We start from the raw sequence: 18,586 nt of genomic DNA, 5'->3' as shown, positions 1-18,586 counted from the left end.
ATAGCCGCGCAGTCAATGGATTACACAAGGATGACTGATGTCAACAATGGATAATAGTTCAACGTGACGCCAGTGGCTCTGAGTATGATGATAACAGAGAAATAAAGAGTACCGACTAGAGATGAGCGAGCATACTCGCTAAGGACAATCACTCGAGCGAGCATTGTCCTCAGCGAGTATCTCCCCGCTCGGAAGAAAAGGTTCGGCTGCCGGCGCGGGTGACAGGTGAGTTGCAGCCATGAGCGGGGGGGAGAGAGAGAGAGAGAGATCTTCCCTCCGTTCCTCCCCGCTCTCCCCCGCCGCTCCCCGCCCGCCGCCGGCAGCTGAATCTTTGCTCCCGAGCGGGCAGGTACTCGCTAAGGGCAATGCTTGCTCGAGCAATTGCCCTTAGCGAGTATGCTCGCTCATCTCTAGTGCAGACCAAAGAGCTTTTGTAAAACCGGAGGCACACAGTTTTTGCTTAGCATGTCCAGTGAACAATAGAAATCTTCAACAGTACTTTGCACAGACAAGTAACAGTTTTTGCATTCCTTAACTCTTTTTCTCACACTTTGGGTGGATGATACTGCCAGGCTAAGTTATCTGGTCGTTACATGGCGTGACTATTTGTGGAAGAATGAAGGAACTAGCGTGGGCTTACCAGAGGGCACACTGGCTGAATGCTGCGCAGGGACTGGTAAAACTCACGATTACGTGGACTTTCTTTCCAGTTTCTGCGGGGTCTGTCCCGGGTCCGGTTCTATACAGTAGGGTGGAAATAGACTCCACTTCCCCTTAGACACTGTCGGGTCCCGTACTTCTCTGACTCCCGACTTTTCTCTCTGCATCACACTAACTTTCCGAGCTCCTCTCACACACACCCTTGGCTTCCAAGGCTACTCTCCGTTTCCGGCTGACTCACTTCCTCTACCACACCCTGGCTTTTCCCGGGCTTTGCACGACTCCTCCCACTCCACCAATCCGAAAATTACATGCCGACAGCCAATCAGAATTGAATGGTTGCTAGGCGGCCTAACTTTAACCCATTGAGACGGGAGAAACAGGGTTCTTTCCCCTGAAGGATGCCTCCTACATCCCCCTAAGGGCTCATAGCAAGGTCCCCATGACTTAGTAAACCTTTTGACTACCCTGTAGGGTCCTCCAGGCCACTATACTACAGTCACACATTAGATTTTCACCCTTTGCATTACTGTATGGAAGAAGCCCCCGAGGTCTACTAGATATCACTAAAGAGGTTTGGGAGAGGCAAATAGTGTTGTAGACCATGTCTCCCAAACGGATGATCGAATTGCAGCTGTTGTTAAACAACACATAGACCAGGCTCAATGAGCCCAAAAGATGAGTTATGAAAGAGGGGCCAAAGTATGTACTTTTGAGCCTATTGAGTGTCGGTCCTTATTCCAACACTGGAAGTTTGATGTAGATTTGCTGGGGTTTTTTTCAGCTGCAGAAAATCCGCAGCAAGTCAACTGTGTGTGAACGCACCATTATAGGGTTTATAGGAAACGGGTGACCAAAGCAGACCACCCTATTGATCTCATTTGCCCACCAAGGTAATAAAAGGTTGTTGCATAAAGGGGTATAAGCCAAACTTAAGGGCCATAATACTTCATATACTTCGTGTGCTTCTACTGGACGCTGGTCCTAATTAGAGCCATGAGCCTAAAATGCAAGAAAACGTCCAATATTGTTTTGGAACTTTTATAAACTCAACATTAGTAAATTGTGACGTTTCGGAAAAATAACGAATGTTTTCGCCTCTTATAGCTGGTACTATGATAACCTTAGTCGAGGAGAAGCAGAGGAAATGCTGATGAGAATTCCCCGGGATGGAGCTTTTCTGATACGGAAGAGAGAAGAATTGAACTCCTATGCTATTACTTTTAGGTGAGTGCCTTCGTCACTAGGACATGCCCCTTTAAATGAGGCCACAGCTTCCGTAAAAGAGTTGACCAATATGGACCCCAAAAGTGGCTTGCATGTCCTTCCTAGCAATGTAGTGCTAAGAAGCACCCTGAAAATGTCACAAATCAGACATATCGTGGTTTACAACCTGTCTTGCTGGCATTACCAGCAGGATTGCATGGCTATTGACCACCGCATGTGGGCAAGGTTGCAGCCACATTGTGGTTACCAGGTTGTTGGCCCGTACCTATTATCTGCCCCATCCATTATACATAAAATGTTTATTTGTTTTTTGTTAATTTTAGGGCGGAAGGAAAAATTAAGCACTGCAGAATCCAAAAAGATGGCCGCCTATTTGTTCTCGGAACGTCAGCCTACTTTGAGAATTTGGTGGAACTGGTCAATTATTATGAGAAGCATGCGCTGTACCGAAATATTAAGCTACGGTACCCGGTGACCGAGGAGCTGCTGGATAGACTAAACGCTGTATGTATTATCTGATCTGTCCTATGTATCATGCATTCAGCCTGCTAATCTCATTATACGTCAAGTCTAACGGGGATGTACTGGCTGCATAGCCTGAGGTACTACACAAATGCACACACCAAGCGAAAGTGAACTGCGGACTGGACTCACGGGCAGACATAACACAAGGACTGACAAACGACCCAAAACACTCACTTCGCATTCCTGCACCCATAAACACATGAAATAGATATGGTACGAGGTGTTAGTTTGTATTTTGGCCAAGATACTTAAGCCCAAGAGCCTGCTTCAAGGGTCCTCGTCTTGTGGGGCCCTACTCTAATGAGACAAGTTCCAAATGAATGTTGCCTGCATACGGGGTGATCGTCCCAACTGGGACGGCCCCATGCTGGAACCTAGGAACCTACCTCGTCTTAGATGGCAGATGATCCACAGCAGGACAGGATGCAGCTCACATCAACACGCAAGGGATTTGCACGCACCTTGCTTGGCCACCTCCACAGACCCAATGAACACATCACAGTTGACACACAAAACAGAACAAACATGAAAGCAAAACCCTAGGGTGAAGGGAAACCCAGCATCCTCTAGCAGAGGAGCTGGTATACATAAGCCGCAGGACAAGGGGATTGGCTGGCTGAAGAAATCCACACCCAGCCAGCTCAATTAACCCTCACCTGTGAAGCTGTGCTGCTGGAAGCCCATATAGAACAACACATCCCAGCAGCACACCCTAAAAATGCCTAAGGACTGGAACGTGGATACATATGATATTTAGGCCGTATTTACATGGGCGAGCGTGATATTGGTCCAAAAATCTCAGACTGATATTGTGCTTGTGCTTTCACTGGAGGGCAATGTGTTTGGTGAGAAAAACGCATCACAGGACATCTGATTCTCACGTGCAGGAAAATCGCATGTTTCAGTAGGAAAATTAGAAAATCGCGTTGCACTCGCACGAAATTCGCCTGTACATGTGATTGTGATGTGCTTTATTTAACTTGCCATAGGAAATAATGTTTGCGTTTTCTGCAGAATCGTAGAAAAATGGGATGGTGTAATTTTTCTATCTCACAGAATGGCTGCGAGAGAGAAATCAGACATGTAAATAGACCCATTCCAAATAATGGGTTATATTTTCGTGTCTCGCAACACACAAAACTCATACAAGACAATCGCCCATATAAATATAGCCTTACCGATTCACCTTAGCAGTATTAAAGGCTATTGAAACCAATGAGTACATTTTTCTTACCTAAATCCATGTGTTTTGGGCTAAAACTCTGTTTTTACAAATAGGTATACTGCAGCTTCTGTATATCATGGTATACAGCAACCGCAGTATATTGTTCACTAGCAAATCCATCAGTCAGCTAGTGTTATGGCTCAGACTCCAGCCCTCCTCTCTCCTTTCCTAAAAATGTTCTCACCAGCTGATTTACCACATAAAAGATAAATTAGCAGATAAGAACTTTCTGGAGACGCAGTGTCAGCCTTAGATTCGATGGCACCTTGTCCAGAATCTTTTTGATGCCCACATCCTAAGAAAAAGACTGTATATATTGCCCTGATAGGCAGTGTGTGCAGAAAGCAGTATGATAGCAGCATACCCACATCAGAACAGTTCAGTGAATAAATACTGTACCAGAAACAAGCTCAGTACATAAATACAGCCCCAGAACCAACTTCAGCACATACAGTACCAGAATCAAGCTTATAACATAAATACAGTACCAGAACCAAGTTTATAATATAAATACAGTAACCAAACAAAGTTCATAATATAAATACAGCACCAGAATCAATCAGTAGCAGAATTAAGCGATTGTGTTAGAGGAAAACCAAAGAGCTGACACTGGCGCCTCGGAATATTAAAGGGGACAGGGCAGAGCCAGGAGGAGGATGATTCATGTAGCTTTACAAGACACTGCCACATAGAGGAAGAAGATCATCTGGCCAGCAGCCTACATCCGCCTGATACCCCTATAAACCGGGGCGATTGCACATACTTTAGGCCGGCCATGAGAGGGACTGGAGACTGAGCCAGATCATTGCACTAATATATGTGAACACAACCTTCTTAGGACATTTCTCTGGGAAGCTATGTTTTAGTATTATATTTTGTGCTGTTTGGGCTTTCTTCATGTTGGTTTACAGAATATGTGATAACCATTTGAGAATCCAGAATATTTTACAATCTGACCCTGTCTGTTCTGAGGAATTATGACTTTTATATTTTCTTTAATTTAGGAAAAGGATGTGGGCTCCATTTATGCAGTTAGTAGGATGTATGTGGACCCCAATGAGATTGCATCGGCCATGGTAAGCCATCACTAACATTACAATCACCTACAGTAAGGGCTTAGTCAGACGGGCGTTTTTTGCCGCGATTTGCGGATCGCATGACGGATGCGCATCCGCAAATCGCGTGACCGGTGCGCGCAAGTCGCCCGCAAATCGCCCGAAAATCTGCTCCTAGCCGCGTTTCATTAGAAACGGGCCGGAGCTGTCCAGCACATTGCATTCAATGGAGACGGCAATACAGCCGTCTCCATTGAAAGCAATGCGCTGCGGGCGAGCCCGGGATGAATTGTCGGTAAATAAGCCCTTCCCTGCAATCCATCCTAAAATGTGTTAAAATAAAAAAAAATTGCATTCTCACCTTCTGCCTGCAGCTCCGGGCAGCCGTCCTGCAGTGGGTGTGAAGGGGGTGTGAGTCAGACCTGCCCCCTGATTGGCTCAGCGCTGAGCCAATCAGAGGCATGCCTCACTCACACCCATTCATGAATTCATGAATGGATGTGAGTCAGACCTGCCCCTGATTGGCTCAGCGCTGAGAGGCAGCAGGCACTCACCCATTCATGAATTCATGAATGGGTGTGTGAGTGAAACCGGCCTCTGATTGGTCAGGCTGTGACCAATCAGAGCAGATCATTCAGCAGGCGGGGATTTTAAAGCCCCGCCGGCTGAATAGTGCCGAGAAGCAGTTCAGGAGAACTGACAGCGGCCGCGGCTGGACTCCGGCTGCAGCGGAAAGGTGAGTATACAATTTTTTTTTTATTTTAACACATTTTAGAATTAATTGCAGGGAAGGGTTTATATATTTAACCCCTTCCCGACAATTAACCCCGCGCACGCCGGCAGCCCATTGCTTTCAATGGAGCGGCTGTATTGCCGCTCCATTGAATTCAATGGGCAAACATCGTTCTTCTCTGCCACAGCTGTTACAGCTGTGGCAGAGAAGAATGATTTGTCTTCTATATGTTCTCAATGGGGTCGGCGCTGCTGCCGCCGGCCCCATTGAGCGCATATACAGAAGCGAACAGGAATCGCAGATCGCAGATAGGTGCGATCTGCGATTTTTTGTTCTATAATTTTTCGGACGAGCGCATAAAAAGCGCTCATGTGTCCGATACCATTGCGAAGCAATGGTTTTAAAAAATCGCCGGACGCATGCGCATGCGCAAATCGCGGCAAAAAACGCCCGTCTGACTAAGCCCTAAGGATGTAATAGACATGCTGCTGCTTTCTACACAATAAGATGTCTGGCAGATTTTGTCTGGGCTGTTACATAGTAACAGTACATGTGTGCAAAGACATTAAAGAGGACGTGTAGCCGAGTATACATGTGCTGAAATGTAGAGAGGGGAGAAAGCTGTTGCCAGAAACCCCTGGCAGTGGCTTATCTCTCCGAGCACAAAAGGACCCACAAGTTCAAATTCAATTGCCTGATCCTTCTTTTCCCTGACATCTGCCCCGTATCACATCTTGTATCCAAGCTAGAGGCAGTCTGACAGGGTACGAGAGGCTCCATTCCCGTCCGTATCACATCTTGTATCCAAGCTAGAGGAGGTACAACAGGGTACTAGAGCCTCCATGCCCCCCGTATCACATCTTGTATCCAAGCTAGAGGCAATACAACAGGGTACTAGAGCCTCCATGCCCGCCAATATCACATCTTGTATCCAAGCTAGAGGTGGTACAACAAGGTACTAGAGCCTCCATGCCGCCTGTATCACATATTGTATCCGAGCTAGAGGCGGTATAACAGGGTACTAGAACCACCATGACCCCCCCCCCCCCCACACACACACACACACACACACACCGTATCACATCTTGTATCCAAGGTAGAGGCGGTCCGACAGGGTACTAGAGCCTCCATATCCACCCATATCCCATCTAGTATCCAAGCTAGAGGCGGTACAACAGGGTACTAGAGCCTCCATGCCGCCTGTATCACATCTTGTATCCAAGCTAGAGGTTGTACAACAGGGTACTAGAGCCTCCATGCCTGCCTGTATCACATCTTGTATCCAAGCTAGAGGCAGTACAACAGGGTACTAGAGCCTCCATGCCCGCCCATATCACATTTTGTATCCAAGCTAGAGGTGGTACAACAGGGTACTAGAGCCTCCATGCCCGCCCATATCACATCTTGTATCCAAGCTAGAGGTGGTACAACAAGGTACTAGAGCCTCCATGCCGCCTGTATCACATATTGTATCCAAGCTAGAGGTTGTACAACAGGGTACTAGAGCCTCCATGCTAGCCTGTATCACATTTTGTATCCGAGCTAGAGGCGGTATAACAGGGTACTAGAACCACCATGACCCCCCCCCCCACCACACCGTATCACATCTTGTATCCAAGGTAGAGGCGGTCCGACAGGGTACTAGAGCCTCCATATCCACCCATATCCCATCTAGTATCCAAGCTAAAGGCGGTACAACAGGGTACTAGAGCCTCCATGCCGCCTGTATCACATCTTGTATCCAAGCTAGAGGTTGTACAACAGGGTACTAGAGCCTCCATGCCTGCCTGTATCACATCTTGTATCCAAGCTAGAGGCGGTACAACAGGGTACTAGAGCCTTCATGCCCGCCCATATCACATTTTGTATCCAAGCTAGAGGTGGTACAACAGGGTACTAGAGCCTCCATGCCCGCCCATATCACATCTTGTATCCAAGCTAGAGGTGGTATAAGGTACTAGAGCCTCCATGCTAGCCTGTATCACATTTTGTATCCGAGCTAGAGGCGGTATAACAGGGTACTAGAACCACCATGACCCCCCCCACCATATCACATCTTTTATCCAAGCTAGAGGCAGTCCGACAGGGTACTAGAGCCTCCATGTCCGCCCATATCACATCTTGTATCCAAGCTAGAGGTGGTACAACAAGGTACTAGCGCCTCCATGCCCCCCGTATCACATCTTGTATCCAAGCTAGAGGCGGTACAACAGGGTACTAGAGCCTCCATGCCCCCTGTATCACATCTTGTATCCAAGCTAGAGGCGGTACAACAGGGTACTAGAGCCTCCATGCCCTGTATCACATCTTGTATCCAAGCTAGAGGCGGTACAACAGGGTACTAGAGCCTCCATGCCCTGTATCACATCTTGTATCCAAGCTAGAGGCAGTACAACAGGGTACTAGAGCCTCCATGCCCCCTGTATCACATCTTGTATCCAAGCTAGAGGCAGTACAACAGGGTACTAGAGCCTCCATGCCCTGTATCACATCTTGTATCCAAGCTAGAGGCGGTACAACAGGGTACTAGAGCCTCCATGCCCCCTGTATAACATCTTGTATCCAAGCTAGAGGCGGTACAACAGGGTACTAGAGCCTCCATGCCCTGTATCACATCTTGTATCCAAGCTAGAGGCGGTACAACAGGGTACTAGAGCCTCCATGCCCTGTATCACATCTTGTATCCAAGCTAGAGGCGGTACAACAGGGTACTAGAGCCTCCATGCCCTGTATCACATCTTGTATCCAAGCTAGAGGCAGTACAACAGGGTACTAGAGCCTCCATGCCCCCTGTATCACATCTTGTATCCAAGGTAGAGGCGGTCCGACAGGGTACTAGAGCCTCCATATCCACCCATATCCCATCTAGTATCCAAGCTAAAGGCGGTACAACAGGGTACTAGAGCCTCCATGCCGCCTGTATCACATCTTGTATCCAAGCTAGAGGTTGTACAACAGGGTACTAGAGCCTCCATGCCTGCCTGTATCACATCTTGTATCCAAGCTAGAGGCGGTACAACAGGGTACTAGAGCCTTCATGCCCGCCCATATCACATTTTGTATCCAAGCTAGAGGTGGTACAACAGGGTACTAGAGCCTCCATGCCCGCCCATATCACATCTTGTATCCAAGCTAGAGGTGGTATAAGGTACTAGAGCCTCCATGCTAGCCTGTATCACATTTTGTATCCGAGCTAGAGGCGGTATAACAGGGTACTAGAACCACCATGACCCCCCCCCCCCACCATATCACATCTTTTATCCAAGCTAGAGGCAGTCCGACAGGGTACTAGAGCCTCCATGTCCGCCCATATCACATCTTGTATCCAAGCTAGAGGTGGTACAACAAGGTACTAGCGCCTCCATGCCCCCCGTATCACATCTTGTATCCAAGCTAGAGGTGGTACAACAGGGTACTAGAGCCTCCATGCCCCCTGTATCACATCTTGTATCCAAGCTAGAGGCGGTACAACAGGGTACTAGAGCCTCCATGCCCTGTATCACATCTTGTATCCAAGCTAGAGGCGGTACAACAGGGTACTAGAGCCTCCATGCCCTGTATCACATCTTGTATCCAAGCTAGAGGCAGTACAACAGGGTACTAGAGCCTCCATGCCCCCTGTATCACATCTTGTATCCAAGCTAGAGGCAGTACAACAGGGTACTAGAGCCTCCATGCCCTGTATCACATCTTGTATCCAAGCTAGAGGCGGTACAACAGGGTACTAGAGCCTCCATGCCCCCTGTATAACATCTTGTATCCAAGCTAGAGGTAGTACAACAGGGTACTAGAACCACCATGACCCCCCCCACCATATCACATCTTTTATCCAAGCTAGAGGCAGTCCGACAGGGTACTAGAGCCTCCATGTCCGCCCATATCACATCTTGTATCCAAGCTAGAGGTGGTACAACAGGGTACTAGAGCCTCCATGCCCCCTGTATCACATCTTGTATCCAAGCTAGAGGCGGTACAACAGGGTACTAGAGCCTCCATGCCCTGTATCACATCTTGTATCCAAGCTAGAGGCAGTACAACAGGGTACTAGAGCCTCCATGCCCCCTGTATCACATCTTGTATCCAAGCTAGAGGCAGTACAACAGGGTACTAGAGCCTCCATGCCCTGTATCACATCTTGTATCCAAGCTAGAGGCGGTACAACAGGGTACTAGAGCCTCCATGCCCCCTGTATAACATCTTGTATCCAAGCTAGAGGCGGTACAACAGGGTACTAGAGCCTCCATGCCCTGTATCACATCTTGTATCCAAGCTAGAGGCGGTACAACAGCGTACTAGAGCCTCCATGCCCTGTATCACATCTTGTATCCAAGCTAGAGGCGGTACAACAGGGTACTAGAGCCTCCATGCCCTGTATCACATCTTGTATCCAAGCTAGAGGCAGTACAACAGGGTACTAGAGCCTCCATGCCCCCTGTATCACATCTTGTATCCAAGCTAGAGGCGGTACAACAGGGTACTAGAGCCTCCATGCCCTGTATCACATCTTGTATCCAAGCTAGAGGCGGTACAACAGGGTACTAGAGCCTCCATGCCCCCTGTATAACATCTTGTATCCAAGCTAGAGGCGGTACAACAGGGTACTAGAGCCTCCATGCCCGTCCATATCACATCTTGTATCCAAGCTAGAGGCGGTACAACAGGGTACTAGAGCCTCCATGCCCCCCATATCACATCTTGTATCCAAGCTAGAGGTGGTACAACAGGGTACTAGAGCCTCCCTATAAGGGGTCACTTTTCTACAATAAATGATCCTTTTGCTCTGATACCAACGTTACAATCACAGAGAGAACGTTCCATCCGATCCGACAACTTCTAAGGGGGGGGGGGGGGAATGTTTTTTACAATGAGTGCATTATTATTTTTCTAACATAGAGCCTATGAGTGATGATATCTGTCACAGCCCTCCGTTGGATGTAATACTGGGAGCTTTTCCTGGTGTTTATATCAAACAGAGGCCATTAACACGATGAGGACAGGGACGTACCTCTCTGATATGTCAGACGATGACTAAAGGGGAAATTCTTCCTTAAAGGGGGTTTCCCATTACTTAAAATTGCCCTACGACCCTTCCCGGTTGCTGCTGGCCAGGACATGTGACTGCTGCAGCCAATCTCTGTCCACAGCAGTGACTTTATATAGCCAATGATTGGCTGCCAGCCGTCATATGTCCTGGTCAGCAGCAGCAGGGAAGGGCAGAGTGGTTGTAAGGCTGTCTTAAGTAGTGGAAACCCCCCTTTAAGTGGTATATGTGCCCATACAATAAATACAGTTGCCTCCATATTCTTTCTGCCCTCACATCACCATATAATGTGTTTCATTTAAGCCACAAGGAACGGTCAGAGCGATACATAACTACTCAACTACAGAACCTGATGAGCTGAGCTTCTGTACGGGCGCCCTGATTCACAACGTCGTTAAAGTATCTGACGGTTGGCAAGTATCAATTACCATTTCATTCATCGCTAATTTTATTGAATCTGAGACTTTATAAGATGCGTCTTAATAGTAGGCTTTGAGCCAGACAGACTTGTGCTACTGAGGAGGAGGGGGACATAAATCCTTAATGTAAGGGAGTGGGGGGGTGTATCACTGTGGGAGCTGCCTCTGTCACACAACTTTCCCAGAAGCGGATACAAGTAGAAATAGCTGAATGTAACCAGAAGAGTAAAAATCAGGAACCTACGATTAATTATAAGTGATGTTATAAAACTCGTTAGCCAAATGATGTATCTCTTTATATTGCAGGTGGAAAGGGGATTATGGAGATAAGCTACAGTCCTTCTTCCCATCAAATTATGTAGAGGACATATCAATGATTGATGAGGGATTCCCCAACCAGGTAAGAGATTCCAGTATCTAGCTGAGCAGATAGCAGTTATATTCTTGTACATAGGAGGCAGTATTATAGTAGTTATATTCTTGTACATAGGAGGCAGTATTATAGTAGTTATATTCTTGTACACAGGAGGCAGTATTATAGTAGTTATATTCTTGTACATAGGGGGCAGTATTATAGTAGTTATATTCTTGTACATAGGGGGCAGTATTATAGTAGTTATATTCTTGTACATAGGCGGCAGTATTATAGTAGTTATATTCTTGTACATAGGAGGCAGTATTATAGTAGTTATATTATTGTACACAGGAGGCAGTATTATAGTAGTTATATTCTTGTACATAGGGGGCAGTATTATAGTAGTTATATTCTTGTACATAGGCGGCAGTATTATAGTAGTTATATTCTTGTACATAGGCGGCAGTATTATAGTAGTTATATTCTTGTACATAGGAGGCAGTATTATAGTAGTTATATTATTGTACATAGGGGGCAGTATTATAGTAGTTATATTCTTGTATATAGGAGGCAGTATTATAGTAGTTATATTCTTGTACATAGGGTGCAGTATTATAGTAGTTATATTCTTGTACATAGGGGGCAGTATTATAGTAGTTATATTCTTGTACATAGGCGGCAGTATTATAGTAGTTATATTCTTGTACATAGGAGGCAGTATTATAGTAGTTATATTATTGTACATAGGGGGCAGTATTATAGTAGTTATATTCTTCTACATAGGAGCAGTATTATAGTAGTTATATTCATGTACATAGGGGGGCAGTATTATAGTAGTTATATTCTTGTACATAGGGGGCAGTATTATAGTAGTTATATTCTTGTACATAGGGGTAGTATTATAGTAGTTATATTATTGTACATAGGGGGTAGTATTATAGTAGTTATATTCTTGTACATAGGGGGCAGTATTATAGTAGTTATATTCTTGTACATAGGGGCAGTATTATAGTAGTTATATTATTGTACATAGGGGGCAGTATTATAGTAGTTATATTCTTCTACATAGGAGCAGTATTATAGTAGTTATATTCATGTACATAGGGGGGCAGTATTATAGTAGTTATATTCTTGTACATAGGGGGCAGTATTATAGTAGTTATATTCTTGTACATAGGGGGGCAGTATTATAGTAGTTATATTCTTGTACATAGTGGGCAGTATTATAGTAGTTATATTCTTGTACATAGGGAGCAGTATTATAGTAGTTATATTCTTGTACATAGGGAGCAGTATTATAGTAGTTATATTCTTGTACATAGGGAGCAGTATTATAGTAGTTATATTCTTGTACATAGTGGGCAGTATTATAGTAGTTATATTCTTGTACATAGGGGCAGTATTATAGTAGTTATATTCCTGTACATAGGGGGCAGTATTATAGTAGTTATATTCTTGTACATAGGGAGCAGTATTATAGTAGTTATATTCTTGTACATAGGGAACAGTATTATAGTAGTTATATTCTTGTACATAGGGAGCAGTATTATACTAGTTATATTCTTGTACATAGTGGGCAGTATTATAGTAGTTATATTCTTGTACATAGGGGGCAGTATTATAGTAGTTATATTCTTGTACATAGGGAGCAGTATTATAGTAGTTATATTCTTGTACATAGGGGGCAGTATTATAGTAGTTATATTCCTGTACATAGGGGGCAGTATTATAGTAGTTATATTCTTGTACATAGGGGCAGTATTATAGTAGTTATATTCTTGTACATAGCAGCAGTATTATAGTTGTTATATTCTTGTACATAGGGGCAGTATTTTAGTAGTTATATTCTTGTACATAGGGGGCAGTATTACAGTAGTTTTATTCTTGTACATAGGGGGCAGTATTATAGTAGTTATATTCTTGTACATAGGAGGCAGTATTATAGTAGTTATATTCTTGTACATAGGGGGCAGTATTATAGTAGTTATATTCTTGTACATAGGGGGCAGTATTATAGTAGTTATATTCTTGTACATAGGAGCAGTATTATAGTAGTTATATTCTTGTACATAGGAGCAGTATTATAGTAGTTATATTCTTGTACATAGGGGCAGCATTATAGTAGTTATATTCTTGTACATAGGGGGCAGTATTATAGTACTTATATTCTTGTACATAGGGGGCAGTATTATAGTGGTGATATTCTTGTACATAGGCAGCAGTATTATAGTAGTTATGTTCTTGTACATAGGGGGCAGTATTATAGTAGTTATATTCTTGTACATAGAGGCCAGTATTATAGTAGTTATATTCTTGTACATAGGGGCAGTATTATAGTAGTTATATTCTTGTACATAGGGGGCAGTATTATAGTAGTTATATTCTTGTACATAGGAGGTAGTATTATAGTAGTCATATTTTTGTACATAGGAGGCAGTATTATAGTATTTATATTCTTGTACATAGTGGGCAGTATTATAGTAGTTATATTCTTGTACATAGGAGCAGTATTATAGTAGTTATATTCCTGTACATAGGGAGCAGTATTATAGTAGTTATATTCTTGTACATAGGGAGCAGTATTATAGTAGTTATATTCTTGTACATAGGGAGCAGTATTATAGTAGTTATATTCTTGTACATAGTGGGCAGTATTATAGTAGTTATATTCTTGTACATAGGGGGCAGTATTATAGTAGTTATATTCTTGTACATAGGGAGCAGTATTATAGTAGTTATATTCTTGTACATAGTGGACAGTATTATAGTAGTTATATTCTTGTACATAGGGGGCAGTATTATAGTAGTTATATTCTTGTACATAGGAGGCAGTATTATAGTAGTTATATTCTTGTACATAGGGGGCAGTATTATAGTGGTGATATTCTTGTACATAGGCAGCAGTATTATAGTAGTTATGTTCTTGTACATAGAGGCCAGTATTATAGTAGTTATATTCTTGTACATAGGGGCAGTATTATAGTAGTTATATTCTTGTACATAGGGGGCAGTATTATAGTAGTTATATTCTTGTACATAGGAGGCAGTATTATAGTAGTTATATTCTTGTACATAGGGGGCAGTATTATAGTAGTTATATTCTTGTACATAGGAGGCAGTATTATAGTAGTTATATTCTTGTACATAGGGGGCAGTATTATAGTAGTTATATTCTTGTACATAGGAGGCAGTATTATAGTATTTATATTCTTGTACATAGTGGGCAGTATTATAGTAGTTATATTCTTGTACATAGGAGCAGTATTATAGTAGTTATATTCCTGTACATAGGGAGCAGTATTATAGTAGTTATATTCTTGTACATAGGGAGCAGTATTATAGTAGTTATATTCTTGTACATAGGGAGCAGTATTATAGTAGTTATATTCTTGTACATAGTGGGCAGTATTATAGTAGTTATATTCTTGTACATAGGGGGCAGTATTATAGTAGTTATATTCTTGTACATAGGGAGCAGTATTATAGTAGTTATATTCTTGTACATAGTGGGCAGTATTATAGTAGTTATATTCTTGTACATAGGGGGCAGTATTATAGTAGTTATATTCTTGTACATAGGGAGCAGTATTATAGTAGTTATATTCTTGTACATAGGGGGCAGTATTATAGTAGTTATATTCCTGTACATAGGGGGCAGTATTATAGTAGTTATATTCTTGTACATAGGGGCAGTATTATAGTAGTTATATTCTTGTACATAGCAGCAGTATTATAGTAGTTATATTCTTGTACATAGGGGGCAGTATTATAGTAGTTATATTCTTGTACATAGGGAGCAGTATTATAGTAGTTATATTCTTGTACATAGGAGCAGTATTATAGTAGTTATATTTTTGTACAGAGTGTGCAGTATTATAGTAGTTATATTCTTGTATATAGGGGGCAGTATTATAGTAGTTATATTCTTGTACATAGGGGGCAGTATTATAGTAGTTATATTCTTGTACATAGGGGGCAATATTATAGTAGTTATATTCTTGTACATAGGAGCAGTATTATAGTAGTTATATTCTTGTACATAGGGGACAGTATTATAGTAGTTATATTCTTGTACATAGGGGGCAGTATTATAGTAGTTATATTCTTGTACATAGGGGGCAGTATTATAGTAGTTATATTCTTGTACATAGGGGGCAGTATTATAGTAGTTATATTCTTGTACATAGGAGGCAGTATTATAGTAGTTATATTCTTGTACGTAGGGGCAGTATTATAGTAGTTATATTCTTGTACATAGGGGCAGTATTTTAGTAGTTATATTCTTGTACATAGGGGGCAGTATTACAGTAGTTTTATTCTTGTACATAGGGGGCAGTATTATAGTAGTTATATTCTTGTACATAGGAGGCAGTATTATAGTAGTTATATTCTTGTACATAGTGGGCAGTATTATAGTAGTTATATTCTTGTACATAGGGGGCAGTATTATAGTAGTTATATTCTTGTACATAGGAGCAGTATTATAGTAGTTATATTCTTGTACATAGGAGCAGTATTATAGTAGTTATATTCTTGTACATAGGGGCAGCATTATAGTAGTTATATTCTTGTACATAGGGGGCAGTATTATAGTAGTTATATTCTTGTACATAGGGGGCAGTATTATAGTGGTGATATTCTTGTACATAGGCAGCAGTATTATAGTAGTTATGTTCTTGTACATAGAGGCCAGTATTATAGTAGTTATATTCTTGTACATAGGGGCAGTATTATAGTAGTTATATTCTTGTACATAGGGGGCAGTATTATAGTAGTTATATTCTTGTACATAGGAGGCAGTATTATAGTAGTTATATTCTTGTACATAGGGGGCAGTATTATAGTAGTTATATTCTTGTACATAGGAGGCAGTATTATAGTAGTTATATTCTTGTACATAAGGGGCAGTATTATAGTAGTTATATTCCAGTACATAGGGGGCAGTATTATAGTAGTTATATTCTTGTACATAGGGGCAGTATTATAGTATATTCTTGTACATAGGGGGCAGTTTTATAGTAGTTATATTCTTGTACATAGGCGGCAGTATTATAGTAGTTATATTCTTGTACATAGGAGGCAGTATTATAGTAGTTATATTCTTGTACATAGGAGGCAGTATTATAGTAGTTATATTCTTGTACATAGGAGGCAGTATTATAGTAGTTATATCCTTGTACATAGGAGCAGTATTATAGTAGTTATATTCTCTTACATAGGGGGCAGTATTATAGTAGTTATATTCTTGTACACAGGGGGCAGTATTATAGTAGTTATATTCTTGTACATAGGGGCAGTATTATAGTAGTCATATTCTTGTACATAGGGGGCAGTATTATATTAGATATATTCTTGTACATAGGGGGCAGTATTATATTAGATATATTCTTGTACATAGGGGGCAGTATTATAGTAGTTATATTCTTGTACATAGGGGAGCAGTATTGTAGTAGTTATATTCTTGTACATAGGGGGCAGTATTATAGTAGTTACATTCTTGTGCAAAGTGATATCAGTGCACAGTAAATGAGGGATGTTCTTTGATTAAATTTGACATTCTAATCAACTGTTTTCAGATTTCACAGAATATTGAAGATAGTCCCTTGGGAGCTATGTGTAGAGGTATCCTGTATCTTGGAACATATGAAATCAGTAAGTTGTTACCACTGCAGGTTTGAAGAAAGGAAGAACATTTGAACTTGGTAAAAAGCAACTAAATATAATTGAAGGGGCTGTGTAGCTTGGATAGCTCCTGATTTACCTGCGGGAGGACATTTTACTAAGGGATAGTCCCTCTTAGATATCGGAGATTATATCCTATTTAGGCTGGGGTTGCTTTTCCGTGGAGTTATCACACTCCATCTTCTAACTAATCAGGAACAAGTATGGAGACTTATAATATATAACACGTCTCTGTTTTAAGCCTCTAGAGCCTTTCTATCATTTATTCAGCATTTGTTTAAATCTATTGTAACCTCATTGTGGGGTGGAATACCTTCTTGGCTCACATAGGCTCTAGATGAGCCACTCAGTTGGCAGAAACGCGTTGAGCTATGAGACATATGAGTTATGAACTATATGAGCTATAATATAAAGAGCCTAATAGAACCATTTTTGGTCTAGCAATAAGCTGAATATCGTATTGCTGTAGTACCAATTCCATCTCTTGGGCACTATATTATTTTGCTACGATCTTTGGACTTCATTGAGCTGCTTGAGAGGCTCTCCACAACTACACCCCTCAGACCATTTCTAACAGTTTAAAGATCACATATGCCGATAGGGTCACAGACTCATTGTTTTTGAGGGTGGGATTATAAACCACTAACGTTTGCCGCAGTGAAATATATAATGTATAAAGAGTATGCAGTAAGCTCCCCCTAGTGGTGACTGCAGACAACCGGAATTTTGTGTTTTCAATCTAATATATATGCAGATGATTTGGAGCTACCACTAGTATAAAAATACATTATGCAGATTTTCAGCACAGATTTAGATGGTGTTCACATTAAAGCGCTCTGCTGTGTCAGGTTTGATCGTGCTGGCATTACTGTACAAGCAGGTTTATTATTTCTCTAAAAATTACTTTTTTACAGAGAATCTGGTACAAGGTAAACACAACAAACGGTTTGTCTTTTCACTGGAACCCAAAGATCAGAAGGATCCTTCAATAGATTTTGCAGCTGAGAAAGTAGAAGAACTGTTTGAGTGGTACAAAAATATCCACACAATAATACACCAAAAGGGAGCAGAGGTGAGTGTGATCTGGCAACGCTATCAGTCTTGGTGGAGGGGAAGTGAATAAACATGAGGCATTTAGGAGAGAGGCAGATTGTAGTGGGAACCAGCAGAATAGTGAGTGCAGCTCTGGAGTATAAAAATAGGATATAACTCAGGATCAGTACAGGATAAATAATGTATGTACACAGTGACTCCACCAGCAGAATAGTGAGTACAGCTCTGGAGTATAATACAGGATGTAACTCAGGATCAGTACAGGATGAGTAATGTATGTACACAGTGACTCCACCAGCAGAATAGTGAGTACAGCTCTGGAGTATAATACAGGTTGTAACTCGGGGTCAGTACAGGATAAGTAATGTATGTACACAGTGACCCCACCAGCAGAATAGTGAGTGCAGCTCTGGAGTATAATGCAGGATGTAACTCAGGATCAGTACAGGATAAGTAATGTATGTACACAGTGACTCCACCAGCAGAATAGTGAGTGCAGCTGTGGAGTATAATACAGGATGTAACTCAGGATCATTACAGGATAAGTAATGTATGTACACAGTGACTCCACCAGCAGAATAGTGAGTGCAGCTCTGGAGTATAATACAGGA

General features: G+C 42.3%; 1 protein-coding gene across 1 annotated transcript in view; it reads left to right on the top strand.

Moving 5' to 3' along the window:
* The window catches only part of PLCG2 (phospholipase C gamma 2), a 130,084-nt gene that overhangs the window by 84,642 nt on the left and 26,856 nt on the right, over positions 1 to 18,586 (top strand). Inside the window, exons 19-25 of the mRNA XM_066583776.1 lie at positions 1,768 to 1,887; positions 2,211 to 2,391; positions 4,642 to 4,713; positions 10,770 to 10,879; positions 11,192 to 11,285; positions 16,817 to 16,892; positions 17,837 to 17,994. Coding sequence (XP_066439873.1) covers positions 1,768 to 1,887; positions 2,211 to 2,391; positions 4,642 to 4,713; positions 10,770 to 10,879; positions 11,192 to 11,285; positions 16,817 to 16,892; positions 17,837 to 17,994 — 811 coding nt within the window. The remainder of the gene's footprint in view (positions 1 to 1,767; positions 1,888 to 2,210; positions 2,392 to 4,641; positions 4,714 to 10,769; positions 10,880 to 11,191; positions 11,286 to 16,816; positions 16,893 to 17,836; positions 17,995 to 18,586) is intronic.

This window comes from Eleutherodactylus coqui, chromosome 11, assembly GCF_035609145.1.
Source record: "Eleutherodactylus coqui strain aEleCoq1 chromosome 11, aEleCoq1.hap1, whole genome shotgun sequence".
Taxonomy (NCBI): domain Eukaryota; kingdom Metazoa; phylum Chordata; class Amphibia; order Anura; family Eleutherodactylidae; genus Eleutherodactylus; species Eleutherodactylus coqui.
This window is presented reverse-complemented; position numbering and strand designations above follow the sequence as displayed.